The 15850-nt window shown below is 55.2% G+C and overlaps 1 protein-coding gene across 4 annotated transcripts; it reads left to right on the top strand.

Annotated features, from left to right (window-relative positions):
* The first annotated feature begins 1413 nt into the window (after nucleotides 1–1413).
* On the top strand, nucleotides 1414–15847 carry cv-2 (crosveinless 2-secreting protein). 4 transcript variants are annotated; one of them, XM_076519017.1, is made up of 11 exons: nucleotides 1414–1554; nucleotides 8534–8677; nucleotides 10156–10241; nucleotides 10945–11047; nucleotides 12419–12595; nucleotides 12685–12871; nucleotides 12941–13196; nucleotides 13285–13444; nucleotides 13546–13733; nucleotides 13850–14247; nucleotides 14315–15847. In XM_076519017.1, exons 2-11 carry the CDS (start codon nucleotides 8590–8592, stop codon nucleotides 14571–14573), a joined length of 1902 nt encoding a protein of 633 aa, XP_076375132.1. In that variant the 5' UTR covers nucleotides 1414–1554; nucleotides 8534–8589; the 3' UTR covers nucleotides 14574–15847. The 4 variants fall into 4 exon arrangements, with proteins under 4 accessions (XP_076375132.1, XP_076375134.1, XP_076375131.1 ...); XM_076519019.1 differs by lacking the exon at nucleotides 1414–1554 and adding an exon at nucleotides 4155–4290; XM_076519016.1 differs by lacking the exon at nucleotides 1414–1554 and adding an exon at nucleotides 4766–4907.
* Nucleotides 15848–15850: the final 3 nt, after the last annotated feature.

The raw sequence follows: 15850 nt of genomic DNA, 5'->3' as shown, positions 1-15850 counted from the left end.
CGGCGCGGTCGCGAGCGGTTTTATCGCGCGGTGGCTTTTATCCGAGGCCGATTCGACGAACGCTCGTTCATCGTCGGAAGCGCAGCGCGTTAGAGGAAATACCGCATCCTCGATGAGACATCCACCGGTGACGCGAACGGTCCCTCGAATCCTCTTCTTCTTCTTCTTCTTCTTCTTTCTCTCTGGCCGTCTCACCTTCTTTCTTCTCCGCGGATCATCCTTCTGCCGTCGCGCCGGTTCGCTTAGAACGCGGTTCAGCCTGTAAAAGAAGCGCACGAATTACGCGGAACCACGGTCCACAGCTCCGCGATCGGTATTCCCGGAAGTAGCAGCACGATACGTCGCGAGAACGATTACCGTTGCGAATTCGCTGCGACGTAACCGCGTCCTCGCATTTTTCTCCGCGTCGTTCTCTGCGCAATATCAATGGACTCCGATGGATCCCCCTGTTGGCTGCTCTTCCGCGGGATGCTTGTATATCGTGGTCCCTGTTTACACGTTATTCGTGCAATCGTTTGCAGCTTACCCTGGGAAGCTTCTTTGTCTATAACCATAGGACATTGGTTTTGATCGGAGCGAATCTTCTGGCCCAAGAGTCGTCAACGTTGCCGGGGAAACTTCTGTTCCCATTTCTTTGCCGCAATTATCCATAGCCGACCTCCGGCGCATCCCTATCGGCTGCGCTCCTGCGAAACGATTGTTCATGGAATCATTATTTACACAATTATTTGCTACTTTAGCGGATGGAAGAGATTCTTTGGTATACCATCGCAACGGTAAGACACCTGTTTCGAACGGCTCGGCCAAAAATACCTCGTCGTCGGAAAAGCCCCGTCCCATTTCCCCGGACTCGCTTCCGGAAGCAATTGACGGCGAACGCAGCACAACGGCCGCTAATTAGTTTCGAGCTGAAAGCGAGCCGATAAAGGCTGGCTCTTCGCCTTGTTCGGTCCGAGCGCACCTTCTCCGCTCTCTTTCTCGCGCGCGTTTCCTCTGTCCTCGCCGGTTTTCTCGCTTCGTCCGCGCCACGGCAGGATACGTCGCTTCCGGAAACCCGATCAAGATTACAAACGGCGTGCCGTACACGCCACAACCTTCTTCCTTTTACGATCCCGATTGCGTCGTTCGGAATCGCGTTCGAACGGCCTCGAAAACCCCGCCACGCCGCGGATTCAAAGCGCGAGCAAGAGCCATGCGTTCCTTCTGCCTGGCGACAGCTGCGTCGCACGCAGGGAAAAATCTGTCGTCTATAGGGTTGCGGCTTTGGAGACGTTCGTCGTTCATCCTCGTGCGGGAGATGCGAGCAACCGGCGAATTGAGATTTCCTTTTCTTTTGTTTCACAGAACGTGGATACCTGCAGGGTTCCTCCTCCGAGATCCTTCAGCTTCAAGATCGCGGTAATAGTACATCGGAAGACGGCAACAGAGGAACGAGGGAGGTATCTTGTCGGCACGCATGATTTAAGAGCGGACCACCTTGCCGAATTCTCCATATCACCGTGAACCGGACCACCAATGGAGCTGCCCGGCGAGGACTAAGTCACCGTGAGAGCGGTAATCGGGGATAACGAGGGGCCGGAGGGCCCGCGCGGTTAGAAGAATCCTCTCAGGACTTCGTTCCGACCAATTACCTTGCTCCTCAACTCCTACCCTAAATACCTATTGCCTCTCTTCCTCGGAGGTCGATAACCGTGCGGCCCGGGACCAAGAAGGCCCGCTCGGTCGGTTCGGGCCCTTATCCTCGAACCCCTGGGAATCGGGATTCGCGGGCTCCACGCTTTCCTTCGCTCGTGCGTTCCGCCTCGGCCCCCGGCCTGCAAGAGAGATTACGCAGAAATTACGTTACGTCGTTGTGGCAAAAAAAAAGAGAAAAAGAAAGAAAAACAACGGTCGCTTCGACGGATCGTGTGAATCATCGCGAGAACGCGTCCGCGTCCGGTGGTTCGGTTTCGAGGAAAATCGTTGCCGGCTGCGCGACAAGGGGGTCCCAAAGATCAATGGAAAGATAGCGGAGGGAAAGCAGAGAGAGAGAGCGTCTTGCTAATGACTCGTTTCCGCTACCCCCGGAAAATTTATAGCCCGACCTTGGGGCTCGAGCCCGAAACACCGGTCGTTTTCGCATCGACGAGAGGTGCGTGTCGAGGCGTAGGATCGCGCCGGAAATAGATTCGCGACGATCTGTTTTAGCGCGTAATTCCCGACCGCGTAGATCGTACGCGACCGACCCGGACCCATGTCCGCGTCCGCGTCCGCGTCTGTTCAGCATTCGCGGTCGGTTTATTTTCCCAATTCAAACAAACTCGCGGCCAGCACCGTCCCGCGGCAGCGTGCCGAGCGCCTGGAACCTGTCCGTTGGTGCTGGGCATGGTTTTTCTCCGTCGCGTCTAATTGTGACCGAGAAGAAACCGCGTCCTGCGACCGTTCCTCCAACGGTCCGTCGTCCGTCGCTCGCGGAAGACCTAGCCGGACGCGCAAAAAGAAGACCGGCGGGTCCCGGAAAGACGCGGCCGACCACCGCGGCGACGGATTTAATAATTCCCGTGGTCCCGGCCAAGGGCGCGCATTCTTTCTCCGTGTTAGACCCGTCTGAGAGTAAGAGTTACGAATACTTTGGGCCCTCCCCGAGAGCAAGGGAACCACGCCGAGTTTCTTCATTAGCGCGAGCACTGTCTGTCCGACGGTGCTCTCGATGATCGAGCTCGTGGACCCCGATGGTGGGTCCCGTCGAGGAGAAAAAGAGAGAGAGAGAGAGAGAGTCGAAATGGCTGGAGGACGCGCGTGGAATTCCGGCGGCCTTGCGCTCGTTACGCGAAAGCAAAAGCGAACGTGTCCGTACGGTTGGCGAACTCTGGAGGATGTGCCCCCCGCGGCGATAGACCGCTGCGATCTCAGCAATCCCAGCGATCACAGGACGATCGATCGCGTCTCCTCGTCGTTTCGGCGCAACGGATCGAGCGATAATAAGCGAGCTCCGAGAGAGAGAGAGAGAGAGAGAGAGAGAGAGAGAGAGAGAGAGAGAGAGAGAGCAGCCGAGGCTCGGAAGGATCGCGCGACTCGTGCCTCCTACCGGTGCATCAGCTTCTTCTTGCCTTGTTCCTGCTTCACGACCGGTCGCGCGCGCGCGCTTCCACGAACCGAAGGACCTAACGAGCGGCAGGTACAGGTACGCGTTGCAACAGGGGGCCCCGCTTCTACTCGACGAAAGCCAGGCGGAAAACAGTGGCGGACGACGAAGAAAGGGCAGAGAGTAGCCCGTCGATAAGCATCTCGGTTATAATAGCTAACCGAGCGTTTGTTTCTCCTATTCTCTTCCTCCGGGATACTCTCTGGCCCCTGCGTACACAATAGTAGTTCGCAAGTTCCGGTATTCCGTGTCGCGTCGACGTCGAAGAGCTAGACCTAGACCCCGTTGAAATTCAGAGCCGCAAATCGAGAGATACGCATACTTAAACGAGGTCATCCTAGACGTTTCACAGCGGACGAAATGGAGCGGACACCTTTGAAATTGGGGACAACGAAGTTACGTCTAATTAGCGTGCTCCGAGGCTTTTAGTCTAAGCAAGCAAACGGGGAAGATATTTGGCTTCATAGATATCTGGATCAAGGATCGATCCCGATCGACGAAAATACGCCCCGGGAGCAGAGAGAGCCTCTCTTTGCTGTCTCCGTTGGAGACTGGAGCGCGCCGGGACAATGGTCCCGCGGCTAGGCGGCTCGAGATCGGTGTCGAAACGATAATTGAATTAGTCCGGGCGGTGCGGCGGCGAGACGAGGAGCGGACGGTAGCGCGACCGAGTTCGACGCTTCTCGCTCTCGGTCGTTCGAAATCACTCTGCTAGAGTTTCTCTTGAGCGCCGTTCTCTTCTCCGGTTCCGAGCGTACTACTCTCCCAGCCTCGCTGGTTCTCCTCCTCCTCCTCCTCCTGCTCCGGCCGGCGTCTCCTCTCGCGTCCACTCTGTCCTCTCTCGGACTCCTCTAGTTTCTCCGTGTGTATCTCGGTGCCTCCACCACCATCGAGCCCATCGACCACCGCCGCCACCGCAATCGCCGCCGCCACCACCGCCGGACTCGACCGCTCCGACCGCTTCGACCGTTACGACCGCTTGGACACGACCATCTCCGCCGTAGCCACCACTCTCGGACGCTGCGCCTCGGCTCGCCTTTCCCCGCGGTGCCCTCGGCGGCTCCACCGACGGGACGGGAACCTCGTTACTCCGGCGGGGCACGGTGGTGGAAGTCCGCAACGGAACTTTGGTGCAGCTGCGACGAGCAGCTGACGCGGAATCCTCGGTTAGTCGGTGTTCGGACTCGAGTCGCGAACTAACGCGGCCCGATTTCGTGCTCGTCGCGAGATACCGCGCGCGCGGTCGACGCGTACCTGAGAGGAACGTCGCAAACTCTCCGTGCGTGCGTCCGGTTTTGTCCCCCCCGCCGTACCGCACGCGTTGTGCCCTGGTCCACGGTGTGTTACGTTCGGTGATACCAGCGACACACGTTCGTTTAGGAATCGGAGATCGTTCGATCGTCGTCGTCGTCGTCCACGCGGTGATCGAGTCCGCGCGGCGAGATCCAGACCAGAGAGGATTCAGAGGCGTGCGCGGTTCGGACGCGTCTCGAGACCTGTGCAAGGAGAGCGGGAAACGCTCGTCAAATGAACGGACCAGCCTCGGACGGTCGCGGGCAAGAGAAAGCAGCCTCGTCGACGCGTCGACGCAGAGTGTCGAGGATCCGCGACGACCCGTCGTCCGTCCAGTGGTCGTCGGCCGCGCGAACTCGCCCCGGCGGTGCTCGAGCGAGCGCGTTCTCGCTCGCGCGAGCGGCGCGCGACTCGCGTAGCCGCCATCGTCCTCGTCGGCGCACCCGCAACTAGATTTCCTCGGCGAGGAACAGAAACGTTAGCGTCTCTGGTGAGTGGAAAACCGAACGGAAGCCCGGCCGATTGAACGACGATCGAGGATCGAGGAGCGAACGATCGAGGATCCGAGGCGGCGCGGACCCGTCTGACAGCGGAGCACGAGCAGACAGATGTCGCGAGCGGCGCGGGATCGAGCCGAGTCGAGCCGTCGCGCTCTCGACGCTGAAACGTTCTCCGTCTCGTTCGCTCGCCTCAGCTCGCCCACGTCGCCTCGTAAAGTAGGCGTCCGTGTAAATACGTGCGCGTACGCTTAAGCTACGTTTTCACGTGACGGTCCGAGACCCAAGAGACTTTTAGCCTCGGCAATTATTTTCGCTTTTGTTCGCGCGAGACGATCCACGCACGAAGATTGCGGCTTCCGTCGGCGACGATGCTCCCCGACGTCGCGTTGCCATCGCGCCCGCAATCGCCGAATGTTTACGCATCGGTTTTTTAATCGTTCGTGGGTCACCCCGTGGAATAACGATGGTTGTGCTCCTGGAGACAGTCGTGTTTTCTCGCATCGGTGAAACTTGTCGCTCCTAACGCTAATTACGCTGGTCTCCTTCCTCCTTCGTCGCTGCTGGCCACCATTAACCCCTTGACAGCTCGGTAAGGATCGACAGCTAGAACGAGCGCGTCTAAAGTCATCGCGGATACTGTTTCTTGGTCGTTGTATAACGTCGAACGTATTTTGCGCATCGGATACTGATACCTCGATCGTGCCTGACGACGTTGCGGGGGTGGTTTTACCTTCTCCCTCGTTGCAAGGTATCATCGTCATCCTCCTTCCCATGGTGTCACCGTGTCGCAGCCAAATTGCAGTACGATAATAATAACAGTGCTAATAATACCTTCGCTGCGGGTACAGCCTTTCAAATTGCATGCATAAACGATCGTGTAGGATAAGAATCGATGTCCATTTAACCCTCGACGATTCCACCTAGCTGATCAGAGTTTCTTGCGATGAAGACTGTCTGAGGCTGGCCCGAAGCCGTCTCTGTTATTAGAACCGACTTAAATCTGTTGAATAGAAGAATAAAATTACTAAACGGCGGCCGAAACAGAAAGTCAACAAATCTCTGAAATAGAAGAACAAAGTGAGAACTTGAATACAGAGTTGCTGTTTTTGCGGTAACCGCGACGACAAAAACGTCGTAGCGACCTTAGCGTTAATGTCACGTGAAAACGTACCTTTATGGGCTCGCATACCGACGCACACACGCGGCTAGGCAGCGCGCAAGCCCTTCTCGCTCCACGCACCTGTTCCGTTGTTGTCGTTCCGCCGCAGCGCGCGGAGTGCTTGCACGCGACAGCCCGTGCCCGTGCCACTTGCCTCCGGTTGCTCGTCGAGAGACGGTCCGGCTCGACGGAACGTCGTCTCCTCGTCTCTACGTCGTAGATTATTTTTCTCTCGGGGGGAATCATCCTCGCGGATCTCCTCGAGGAACGCGATATCGCTCGCGGATCAGAATCTCTCTTTCTCTCCTTCTCTCTATCTCTCTCCCACACACACACACACAGACACACGTACATCCGTACGCTTTGAAGTAAAATCGCTCGCGAGTGCTCCGGTAAACTCGCCGGTGCTCTCGGCTCGAGCACGCGAGGTCGCAGCCTTCCCTCTCCCTCTCTCCCTTTCTCCGTTGACGCGTCTCTTTGTCTTTCGACTTCCTCGGCTTCCCACCTCGCCGTTCTCTCGTACTCTCGCTTCTTCTCGCGGTCTCTCTCCCTCTCCGTCGGCGTTTCCCTTTCTCTCTGGGAGCGCGTGCCGCGCGTCGATTCCGCCGAATCGCGCGAAAAAGCTGAAGAGGACCGCGCGCGCCGATAACGGGCTCTCCTTATATTATAGCCGACGCGAGGTAATCGCGAGCAACGCGCATAATACTGAAACGTAATTAACCGATTAGAAGGAGGGTATTGCTCCTCATCGTCGTCGAACCCTTCGATTCCGAAGAGCTGTCGGATACCTGTTCCGTGCGGTACAGAGGTAGATTAACGCTGGCACATTCCATAGAAGATCCTCGGATGATATTCCATTCGTTTTTCCAGGATCTAGAAACGGAGACTGAGAGAATTTTTTGCTAAAAGCCACACCAGGGTTAACGGACAACATTTCATACATTTGCAAGTACATGCGATGTACGCTGCAAGTATATGTACCGAGCCCATACCTTATCGACAGGCCGGCCGTCGCGTTCTTGCTTGGAGGAGCAGGTTCGAAGGCGCCGCGCCGTCTTGCGTCCGCGCGACACCGAAATCTCGCTGGACGAGCGAGTTGGGTTCCCCCTCTCCTTGTTCTCCTCTTCTGGTCCATCGGCCGCATTCTTCTAAGGCCGCGAACGACTATATCCACTATCCGAGCCGGTCGAAATCGTAGATAAACGAAACTCGTCTTGTCCATTAGGCCATAGAAGCAGGAGGAGGAGGCCTCGATCGCGATCGTCTTAGGCGCCGAGAGAGGAAGATGACCGGACCAGGGTCGAGATCGATCGGGGACTGAGTGGAAAATTTCGCTGGACTTTCTAGGCTCGGTGCGCTCGTAGGATTGGCCTTATTCGCGTCCGTCCGACCGTAGGAGAGATTCGATCCGCGAGACGCGGATTCTATGCAAATCCTTGCGCGCTTAGCGCTCGGCTCGGCTCGGCTCGGCACAGCTAAGCGCCCCCGGAGCCGCGGTGCTCGGCACCGCCGAGAGAATCCTTGAGCGCTGAAAATCTCGGCGCCTAGGCCTCGAACTGAGTCGAGTTGACTGAGTCCGGAGTCGAGTCGAGCCGAATCGAGCCGAGTCGCTTTACCGTGACGGAGCGGCACGAGAGAACGAGAGAGCGAGAGACAATGGCCGAGGGAAAATTCCGTGAATCGCGGTCGAGAGCGCGAGAGCTCGGATCGATCGCGCTCGAACGATTGCGAAACCGAACGCCTATCGATCGTGCGCGCCGTTCCGAGCCTCGCCCGCCGATTTCCTTATCCTCCGACCATATTCTCGATCCCCGTTCCTGCGGATCTACGGCGAGCCGAAGGAAAAACGCTCCCGAAACAGGCCACCGAAGGGCTCGGGCTTGGTCGCTTTTCTCGGAAGCGATACGCAGCGAGACACTGGCCGTTATGGCTTTTTCGAAGAAAGATTCCGCGGGCCGCGCGTCACTAGTTAAAATATACAGCGATCCGGCGCAAACACGCGTCCAAGACGGAAGGTTACTACGGCGGACGTGATCGCAACAGCAACGAGTCGCCTCTTCGTTCCGGTTTCCCGAGCGTAGACATAGGTTGCTTCCGTTTCGGGCCGGTTACGGTGCACTGTGAAATAGATTCGTTTGTTTCCTATTTACCAATGGGAAAGACTCCTTCGTACGCGGACGGAATAATCGAATATTTAGGCATATAGCAGCGTTCCATGTGGTTGTGCTTACCGTATAGAGGACCCCTCGCGTCGTCGGTGGCTTCTGTTTCGAGGAGTACGCCTGTCGAGTAGATTTGTACATTTATTATTTATCGAGATATGCTTGCATGGGAACAAAGAGTAAAATAGGTACATAGGGTCGCTTGGTTTGGTAGTGCTTAATGTTAAAACGTTTCACTCACGACTTTCCCGTCGAGAAAGATCCTAGCAGATACACGTTCGTTTTCCGTTCCCAGAGGATCGTCGTCGGTGAGAGCGAAGGACGAACGGATTGCATCCACCGCAGAAGAGGATGGAGTCGAGGACGCCGTTGGCCCTAGCTCTGACCCTGGCCTTGCTGTCGTCGCTCGCAAGATGCAACGCCTCTGAAAGCATAATAGGTGAGTTTCGGCCGGGTATACGATCATCGTCCGTCATCGATTCGGCAACGGGTCGATCCGGCCCGATTCAGACTGATCGCGCGTTCTCCGCTCGCGAGCGCGTCACGCTCCATTTGCGAGTTTTCAATGCTCTATTCTTAGTCTATCTCCATTATCTCCGGATATTTTTGCGTCGAGTCGAGTAGAGCCGGGTCGGGTCGGATCTAGCCGAGTAGAATCGGGTCGGGTCTAGATACTCTCAGCGAGTCGCGATCTGATCGATCCGAGATAGTTGCCGGTCGTCGCGCGGATCCGTCCGTTACCGGTTCCGGGTCGCGGGATTCGCGAGGGAAAGAGGTCTCGCATTTCCAGCGCGACACGAAACCGATCAAAGAGGCGCGCGCGCGCGGAACAGAGAAAGAGAAAAGAAGGCGAAGAAAAAGGCCGTGTACACCAACGCCGCGTCCTTTCTCGCACGCATTCCTGCGCACTTCGACCGATCCGCCGAGATTCTCGCGGCGCTTTCGATCTCGATCGCAGCCTCGAAACGCATCGGCGACGAGTCGCGGAAACCGAAGAGGACAGGTGCGCTGCACACGGGGACCACGACTCGCACTCGCTCGGTCTTATTTTCCTTCGTTCCTGTTTCTTTCACCCGGATTATTACGTACGTTTTATCAAATCAGTGCTCGACATTTAACGAGATCCACACAAACAAGCTCGTTCTTTTATCGCGAATTCATTTCGCTGGAATAATACTGCCGCATCAGCACATTTCCCGCGCAGCTACGGTCTACGATTCCGCATAATCGATTGCAAAATGTAAAAAATAATATCGAACTACTTCGAGGAAAACACAGACGAAAGAAGAGGCTGAATGCGCGTGTTTCCTACTAGTCTGACGCAATTATTTTATATAAATCTATTACAGTCGATTTCGGATATTTGGGACACGCCGAGACTAGCGACACTCTAACGTTCAATTAAAGCGAACGAGATTCTGTTCTCTCTTGTCCCAAAGAAACGATTGTCTCTCAAATTATGCGGAATCTACTGTGCTTTACAAATAGAAAGGATGCGCAATCCAGTAGGATCTAGTAGTATACTTTAGTTATAGTAGGATCTCCGGTTATACTTTAGTGCTAAGTATCGGTAACCTGCTGATTATGAGAGAGCGGGAGGATCCGGCATCGATTTCGACCGTTTCTATTGGCCACCCCGACGCCGACGTCTTTGCCGTCGCGTCGAGCTCTCGGCTCGCGAGAACTCGCGCACTACGCTCGCCGGTTCACGTGGAACGCGAAGGTCGGCTGTCTGAAACGGTCGACGTCGTTGCGGATCGCGGTGCCAAGGTATGGCGTGGATTATCTCTTGGAGAAATCGATATCGTGCGACCGCGAAGCGCGCCGCGCCGTATCGCGCCGATCCGTTTCCACGACGGACCGCCGCGCCGGATTCAATTCGCTCCTCAGTGATTAGCGTCGCGGATTTGCTTGCAGGGAGCCGGGAGACGTGCGAAGTCGAGGGAGAAGATTTCACCGTCGACAAGATCCCGAACACCAAGTGCTTCAACTGCATATGCAAGGTAACAATCGATCGCGATCCATCCTCTCTTTGCCCACTTCTCGCGCGTGTTTTCGCGTCGCGCGTCGCGCTATCTGTAGACCTATCGGTCGCAAAAATGCTTTCGAGACTCCGATGGCAGCTTGAACTGTCGGCGAACCGGCAATTATCAGCGCGTTTGGTTCGTTGACTCTCGCCGACGCTCGCGACGAGAATCTCGCTCGCTCGCTCGGGTCGCGAGAGCGCGGACATTAAATGATCCGATAACTTGGAAATTTCCGAATCGCAGGCGCGAGACACTTTCGCTATTTTGTACAAGTTCGGTTACAGGGAACCACGCGGGGGATCCGTGTCGCGACGCTCGCCGTTCGACAGAGAAACGGAAAGGACCGCTTGTTCACCGGTTGCGGTCGTGCGCGTCGTAATCTTTGTTATTTTCGAAAGCCGCGACCTTCTCGCGCTCGCTGTGCGACTACCCGACGTGACCCGCGTTCAATTGCCGCTTTACGCAATTCGGCCGCGAGATAAATCCCAAGGGTTTAATTATAGGTCGCGATAACGCGAGACCGCGAGAAGCAATTGTGCACCGGGGATATAGATATAGCCGCCCCGATAGCGTCTCCGGCGAAAACTGACTCGGCCGTCTTCGAGCAACGAAATTCTCCTCACATCGGAGCTTTCTGGTGCTCGGGAAACTTTCTCCATTTGTCTTCTCTGTGTCGCAGAACGGCTTCGTCGAGTGCAGGAAACAGCACGAGTGCCCCAGCATCGAGGGCTGCTACACGCTCCTGGAGCCGAGGGAGGACGAGTGTTGCCACAGGTGTAAAGGTATGGGCAGACCGATGAGAATTATCACACGAGACTCCCGTTGATCCGTTCGACGAAAACACGGTGATTCAGAGTTGGGATCTTGCTCCGGAGAAAACTGTAACGAGACATCATTTTCATTTACTCTATTCCATATAGAAGAACAAGTGGTTTTCTATTTTGCTTTTTGCAATCACTTTTGATAATCTTGATCTTGCGCAAAGATGCTCGGAAGCAATTGCAAGAAACAGAAGTTGTATACATGTCCTCTGTCCGTTTTTGAATGGTATATGTTTCATCCTGCTTGCTACTATTCCAGTACTAGGCCAGAACTCTCTAAGAAGCATCGTGCCGTTCACGTATAATACCGTAGGGTCGAGGTTTGCAATTGGCACTAAACCTCGAGATGAGGAAAGTCGTAAATTAAACTGCAAAAATCCATAGTTATCCGTGCTCGTTAGTACTTTCTCTAAATCTTCACCTCGACCCCCAAGGTGTTAAAGTGCAGGTTTCATGCGGAACCACGTGTGTGGTCATCTAAGCCAGGCTTCTGGCGTCGGACTTGAGCGCGGCCGCGCTTTCACTGGGCTCCAAATACTTGCGGCCATCTCGTTGAACAAACATCTCGTCCTCTCGCGGAAATTCCTATCGTTCCCGTCGTCCCGAATCGCTCCAATTGCCTTCAAGCGAGCGATCGCGCGTGAACGAGGGTCACGAGCGCGCGAGCTCTTCGCGAAAACGAGCAACACGGAGGAGTTTTGGCTGAGAGGAATGCCCGGGGCGCGCGAGCATTGTTCTCGCGGCACAAAGCCGCTTCTGTTCGCCGATACGGCCGATAAACCCGAGGAACTTCGGCATCGTCGCGTCCTCCGAGCATGTTTACACCGGCCTGTCGTCGACCGACGGACCGACAGATGCGCTCTCGACCGTGCCACGACCGCGGCCGCGGCCTCCTTATCTCCGGTTCTATTAATTGGGCGACGCTCTGACGCAAAACAAGCGTTCCAGTTCGCGCGACCCGCAACTGGACTATTCCTCGTCGAAAAACCCTCCAGACCGTCCGTCTACCTAGCTTTGTTCAATTGCGACTTTAGAAGCGCAAGCTTGGGATACATATCGAAGCACTGCTCGTTCAGCCAGTCTTCGTGCTCTTCAGATCCATCGGCGACCAGTCTTTTCGATCACCAGATACTGGAATAATAAATATCTTAGCTACCGGTTCGATTTCGATTCTGGATATATAGGAAGATAAAAGAACATACCCTGGTGCTCTCGCGATCTAGAGCGTCCTCGGTACTTTTCCGCATCGCTCGCTCGCTCTTCGGCTACTTCCAAGCGAATCCCAGATTCAATTTAGCCCGTTGTAACATACCGATCCTGTTGTGGATACAGGATGCTTAAGGAACGGCGTGTACCATGAGTCCGAGACCGAATGGACGGAAGGGAATGACCCGTGCCGGGTATTCACCTGCAAGGCCGGCGTCGTCACCGAATCTCGGCTACACTGCTACACGCCCTGCTCGAAGCCGATACCCGCCCCCTCGGGCCAGTGCTGTCCTGTTTGCGCTGGTAAGCGTAACAAGATTGACATCGTCGTCTTTACCGTGCGCATCCGCTGTGCTTTCTTTACGTTTGTTTGGTGGCTCGGTTGTCCACAGGCTGCCACGTGAACGGACAGGTAGTGACCGCGGATAGATCCGTAACGACCACCGAGGACCCGTGCGTGACTTGCAGGTGCAACGCGGGTCGGCTGATCTGTGCGAAGCGTGCCTGCCCGGTGCTGCACTGTCCATCCTCGAGGATCGTTCGCGACCCAGGCGAGTGCTGTCCCCGGTGTAAAGGTAGGTTGCTTCATCCGTCCTGCAAGAAAATCGTAAGGGACATTAGGCATTCTTTTGACGCTCGAACAGGTAGCGGAAGATACATGTCGCCGCCGAAAGGCGCGTGCATGCTCGGTACCAACATCTACAATACCGGCAAGCAGTTCTTCGCAGACCAATGCACCCGATGCAGCTGCTCGAACTCGGCGGTGACCTGCGTCAGAGAGACGTGTCCGGTCCACGACTGTCCCAGCGAGCATCAGATCGCACTGCCGGGTCGCTGTTGTCCACAGTGTCCAGAGATCGAGGAGGTTCGACCATCGTGCACCTACGCCGGCAAAACCTACGGGGCGAGTATTTGCAAAGTAACTTGCCGACGACGTCGAAACCGTTTCCTCGTCAAGCTCTGGTTCAAATGTACTTGTTTGCCCTAGGCAGGATGGCGAGACTTGGAAGCTTGATTCGTGCAAAGCTTGTGCCTGTACGCAGGGCAAGGTGAGGTGCGTGATGCCGATGTGTCCGACGTTGAACTTACCCTGCCCGCCGAACTCGAGGCTGGAACACCCGGAGGGCCAGTGCTGTCCACGCTGCGTCGAAAGTAATCACCTCTCGTTCGATCGATAGTAGCTAACGCGGAATCCACCTCTAGGCTCTCCGGATCTTGATACGCCAACGATGCTGTTTCCTGTTTTTGCGCAGGCGACGGCGTGTGCACCGTTTTCGGGGATCCGCATTACCGCACGTTCGACGGCAAGTTTTACAGTTTCAAGGGCGCCTGCAAGTACCAGCTGGCTAGTGACTGTGCCGGTCACACGTTCAGCGTCCGAGTGACCAACGATGCGAGGTCGACGAGGTTCTCTGCGTGGACCAAGACGATTGCTATCAAGGTAGGCGTCGCTTAATACTTTCACGAAAGATAAAGCTGTCTGAAATAGACTTGTTCGTTCGAGGGCTCTGTACCTCAATATAAAGCTAAGCCGGTTAACCAACCCGTGGTCCTTAGGTCGGCGACTTGAAGATAAATCTCGGGCAGAAGATGCGCGTCAAGGTGAATGGGAAGAAGGTGGAGGTGCCGTACCGAGTGGCTAACCGGCTGGAGGTGAACCGAACGGCAGACAGTATAGTGGTAGCCACGCAGATCGGGATCAAGGTCTTGTGGGACGGAATCAGCTTCCTGGAAGTGTCGGCGCCTACGTCGTACAGAGGTCGGTTGTGCGGGCTCTGCGGCAACTTCAATTCCCTGCCGAAGGACGACTTCGAGAATCGAAAGGGCCGGGTGATGCAGGACCCTCAACAGTTCGGTCAATCGTGGGCGGTCGGAGCCAAGAAAAGCTGCGTGCGACCGCGACCGGCGGCCAATCTGGATCGCGACAGACGTTGCAGAGGCCGAAAAGATCACCGGTGAGTCTCTCTAATGGAACACACAGATTGGTAAATACAGTACAATTGTGGATGTGTCTGGCCGCAGGTTGTGCAACCGACTGAGATCACAGATCTTCGACGCCTGCCACAAGAAAGTGAACCCGACCATGTACTACAAGGCCTGCTTGCAAGACATGTGCGAGTGTCCCGGGGAGAACTGCTACTGCGAGTCATTCACCGCGTACGCGCACGAGTGCAAGAGACTGGGCATTCAGTTACCACACTGGCGGAAGTCGACCAGGTGTCGTACCGGCTGGGACCAGGCGGCCGCGGGTTCCTCGTTAATCGGCCCCCGATCCCCATAAGAGTTTTGCATCGAATTCGCATCGATTCGTGTCGCGTGGTCGCACGTTCACCGCCTCCGCAGTCTCGAACGCGCATCCTCTCGACTTTGATCATCGGGGACGGTAACCATCCGTACCATCCGTGGAGTCGAAGCGCGAGATGTTCGCTCGACGAGAGTGTCCGTTCTACTAGTCACCCCTTCCCCTGGAGAGATCGAGATCTCGGACAGAGATCAATGACGACCGTCGATCGTCGACCGCCCACGGGAACGGGAATCATCGCGGAAACACGACCCGCGACCTTCTTCGACGCCCAAAACGGTTCCGGAGCACCGTGCAGTATTTCGGCCGATGAGCAGGCTCGCGGCATAGCATCTACCTATCGATCCTCCGTTTCGTCCCCTTCTAGACTTAAGAGAAGCGTCCCCTAGCGTCCTCGTACAGGGTATTCCGTGTGTGTATTCCGAGTGAGCGAACCCGAACTGTTTTCCATCGGAACCTCGAACCACGCTTTCCGGTCCGCGATCTTTAACCTATGGAATAAAATCACCTTTTGTTAATGCCAGCGAAAAACGTAACGATACAGGACCATGTTTTTTATACTTTCGTAAACGCGGCCCCTGCAACAGCGGCTACAGTCTTTGCATCAACGGAGGGAAACTTACGCACAATGAACATTGGTTTCCGTTTTAAAGTGTTGTAAAGTCCTTCTCGCATTCACCACAATTGTCTGTACTCGTTTCTGTATTTAAAATGTTTTATTGCATCGATGTTGTTAAATTTTTACTACTTTCTGACGGCTGGACAAATTTCAATATGGCCGGTGTGGACCGTAAAGCATTACCCTTGACAAACCGTCTCACCGATCACGTGTACATAGACGCACCGCGTCCCTTTTCTACGATCACTCTCCTTCGTTCACTTCTCACCTTTCTTCGCTTCGCTTTCCACAACCTCTCTTCCTCCTTCGAGTCTCATCCTTGAACTTCCTCTCCGTTTCTTCTTTTCTTCCGACGTTTTCCGGATTTATCTTATCTGTTTCCCTCGTAGAGTACAGAGCGCGAGGATGAACGCACACACCCTCGCGTCCATGTGTGTTGGATTCTCTGTGTGTGTCTGTATGTGTGTGTGCACCGTGTCGATGTAACCGGCAAGATTTCGTGGAGGTAACCACAAATATACTGGATAGTCCAAAGCTTTAGCCAATTTTTAACGACTATACATATAGTGTAGAAATACTCTGGTACGGAACGAAACACGAGTAAAATAAACGACGTATATATTCGTAAGAACAATTC

This window comes from Megalopta genalis, chromosome 2 (genome assembly GCF_051020955.1).
Source record: "Megalopta genalis isolate 19385.01 chromosome 2, iyMegGena1_principal, whole genome shotgun sequence".
Classification (NCBI taxonomy): domain Eukaryota; kingdom Metazoa; phylum Arthropoda; class Insecta; order Hymenoptera; family Halictidae; genus Megalopta; species Megalopta genalis.
Note: the sequence above shows the minus strand (reverse complement) of the source record. Positions and strands in the feature narration are given on the sequence as shown.

What these genes read in the sequence shown, in the direction of transcription:
- cv-2 (XM_076519017.1), top strand. Translation starts at nt 8,590, where the DNA reads ATGGAGTCGAGGACGCCGTTGGCCCTAGCTCTGACCCTGGCCTTGCTG. An exon ending in CGCCTCTGAAAGCATAATAG is followed by an intron (nt 8,678 to 10,155) that starts GTGAGTTTCGGC and finishes ATTTGCTTGCAG; the next exon opens with GGAGCCGGGAGACGTGCGAA. An exon ending in GTGTTGCCACAGGTGTAAAG is followed by an intron (nt 11,048 to 12,418) that starts GTATGGGCAGAC and finishes TTGTGGATACAG; the next exon opens with GATGCTTAAGGAACGGCGTG.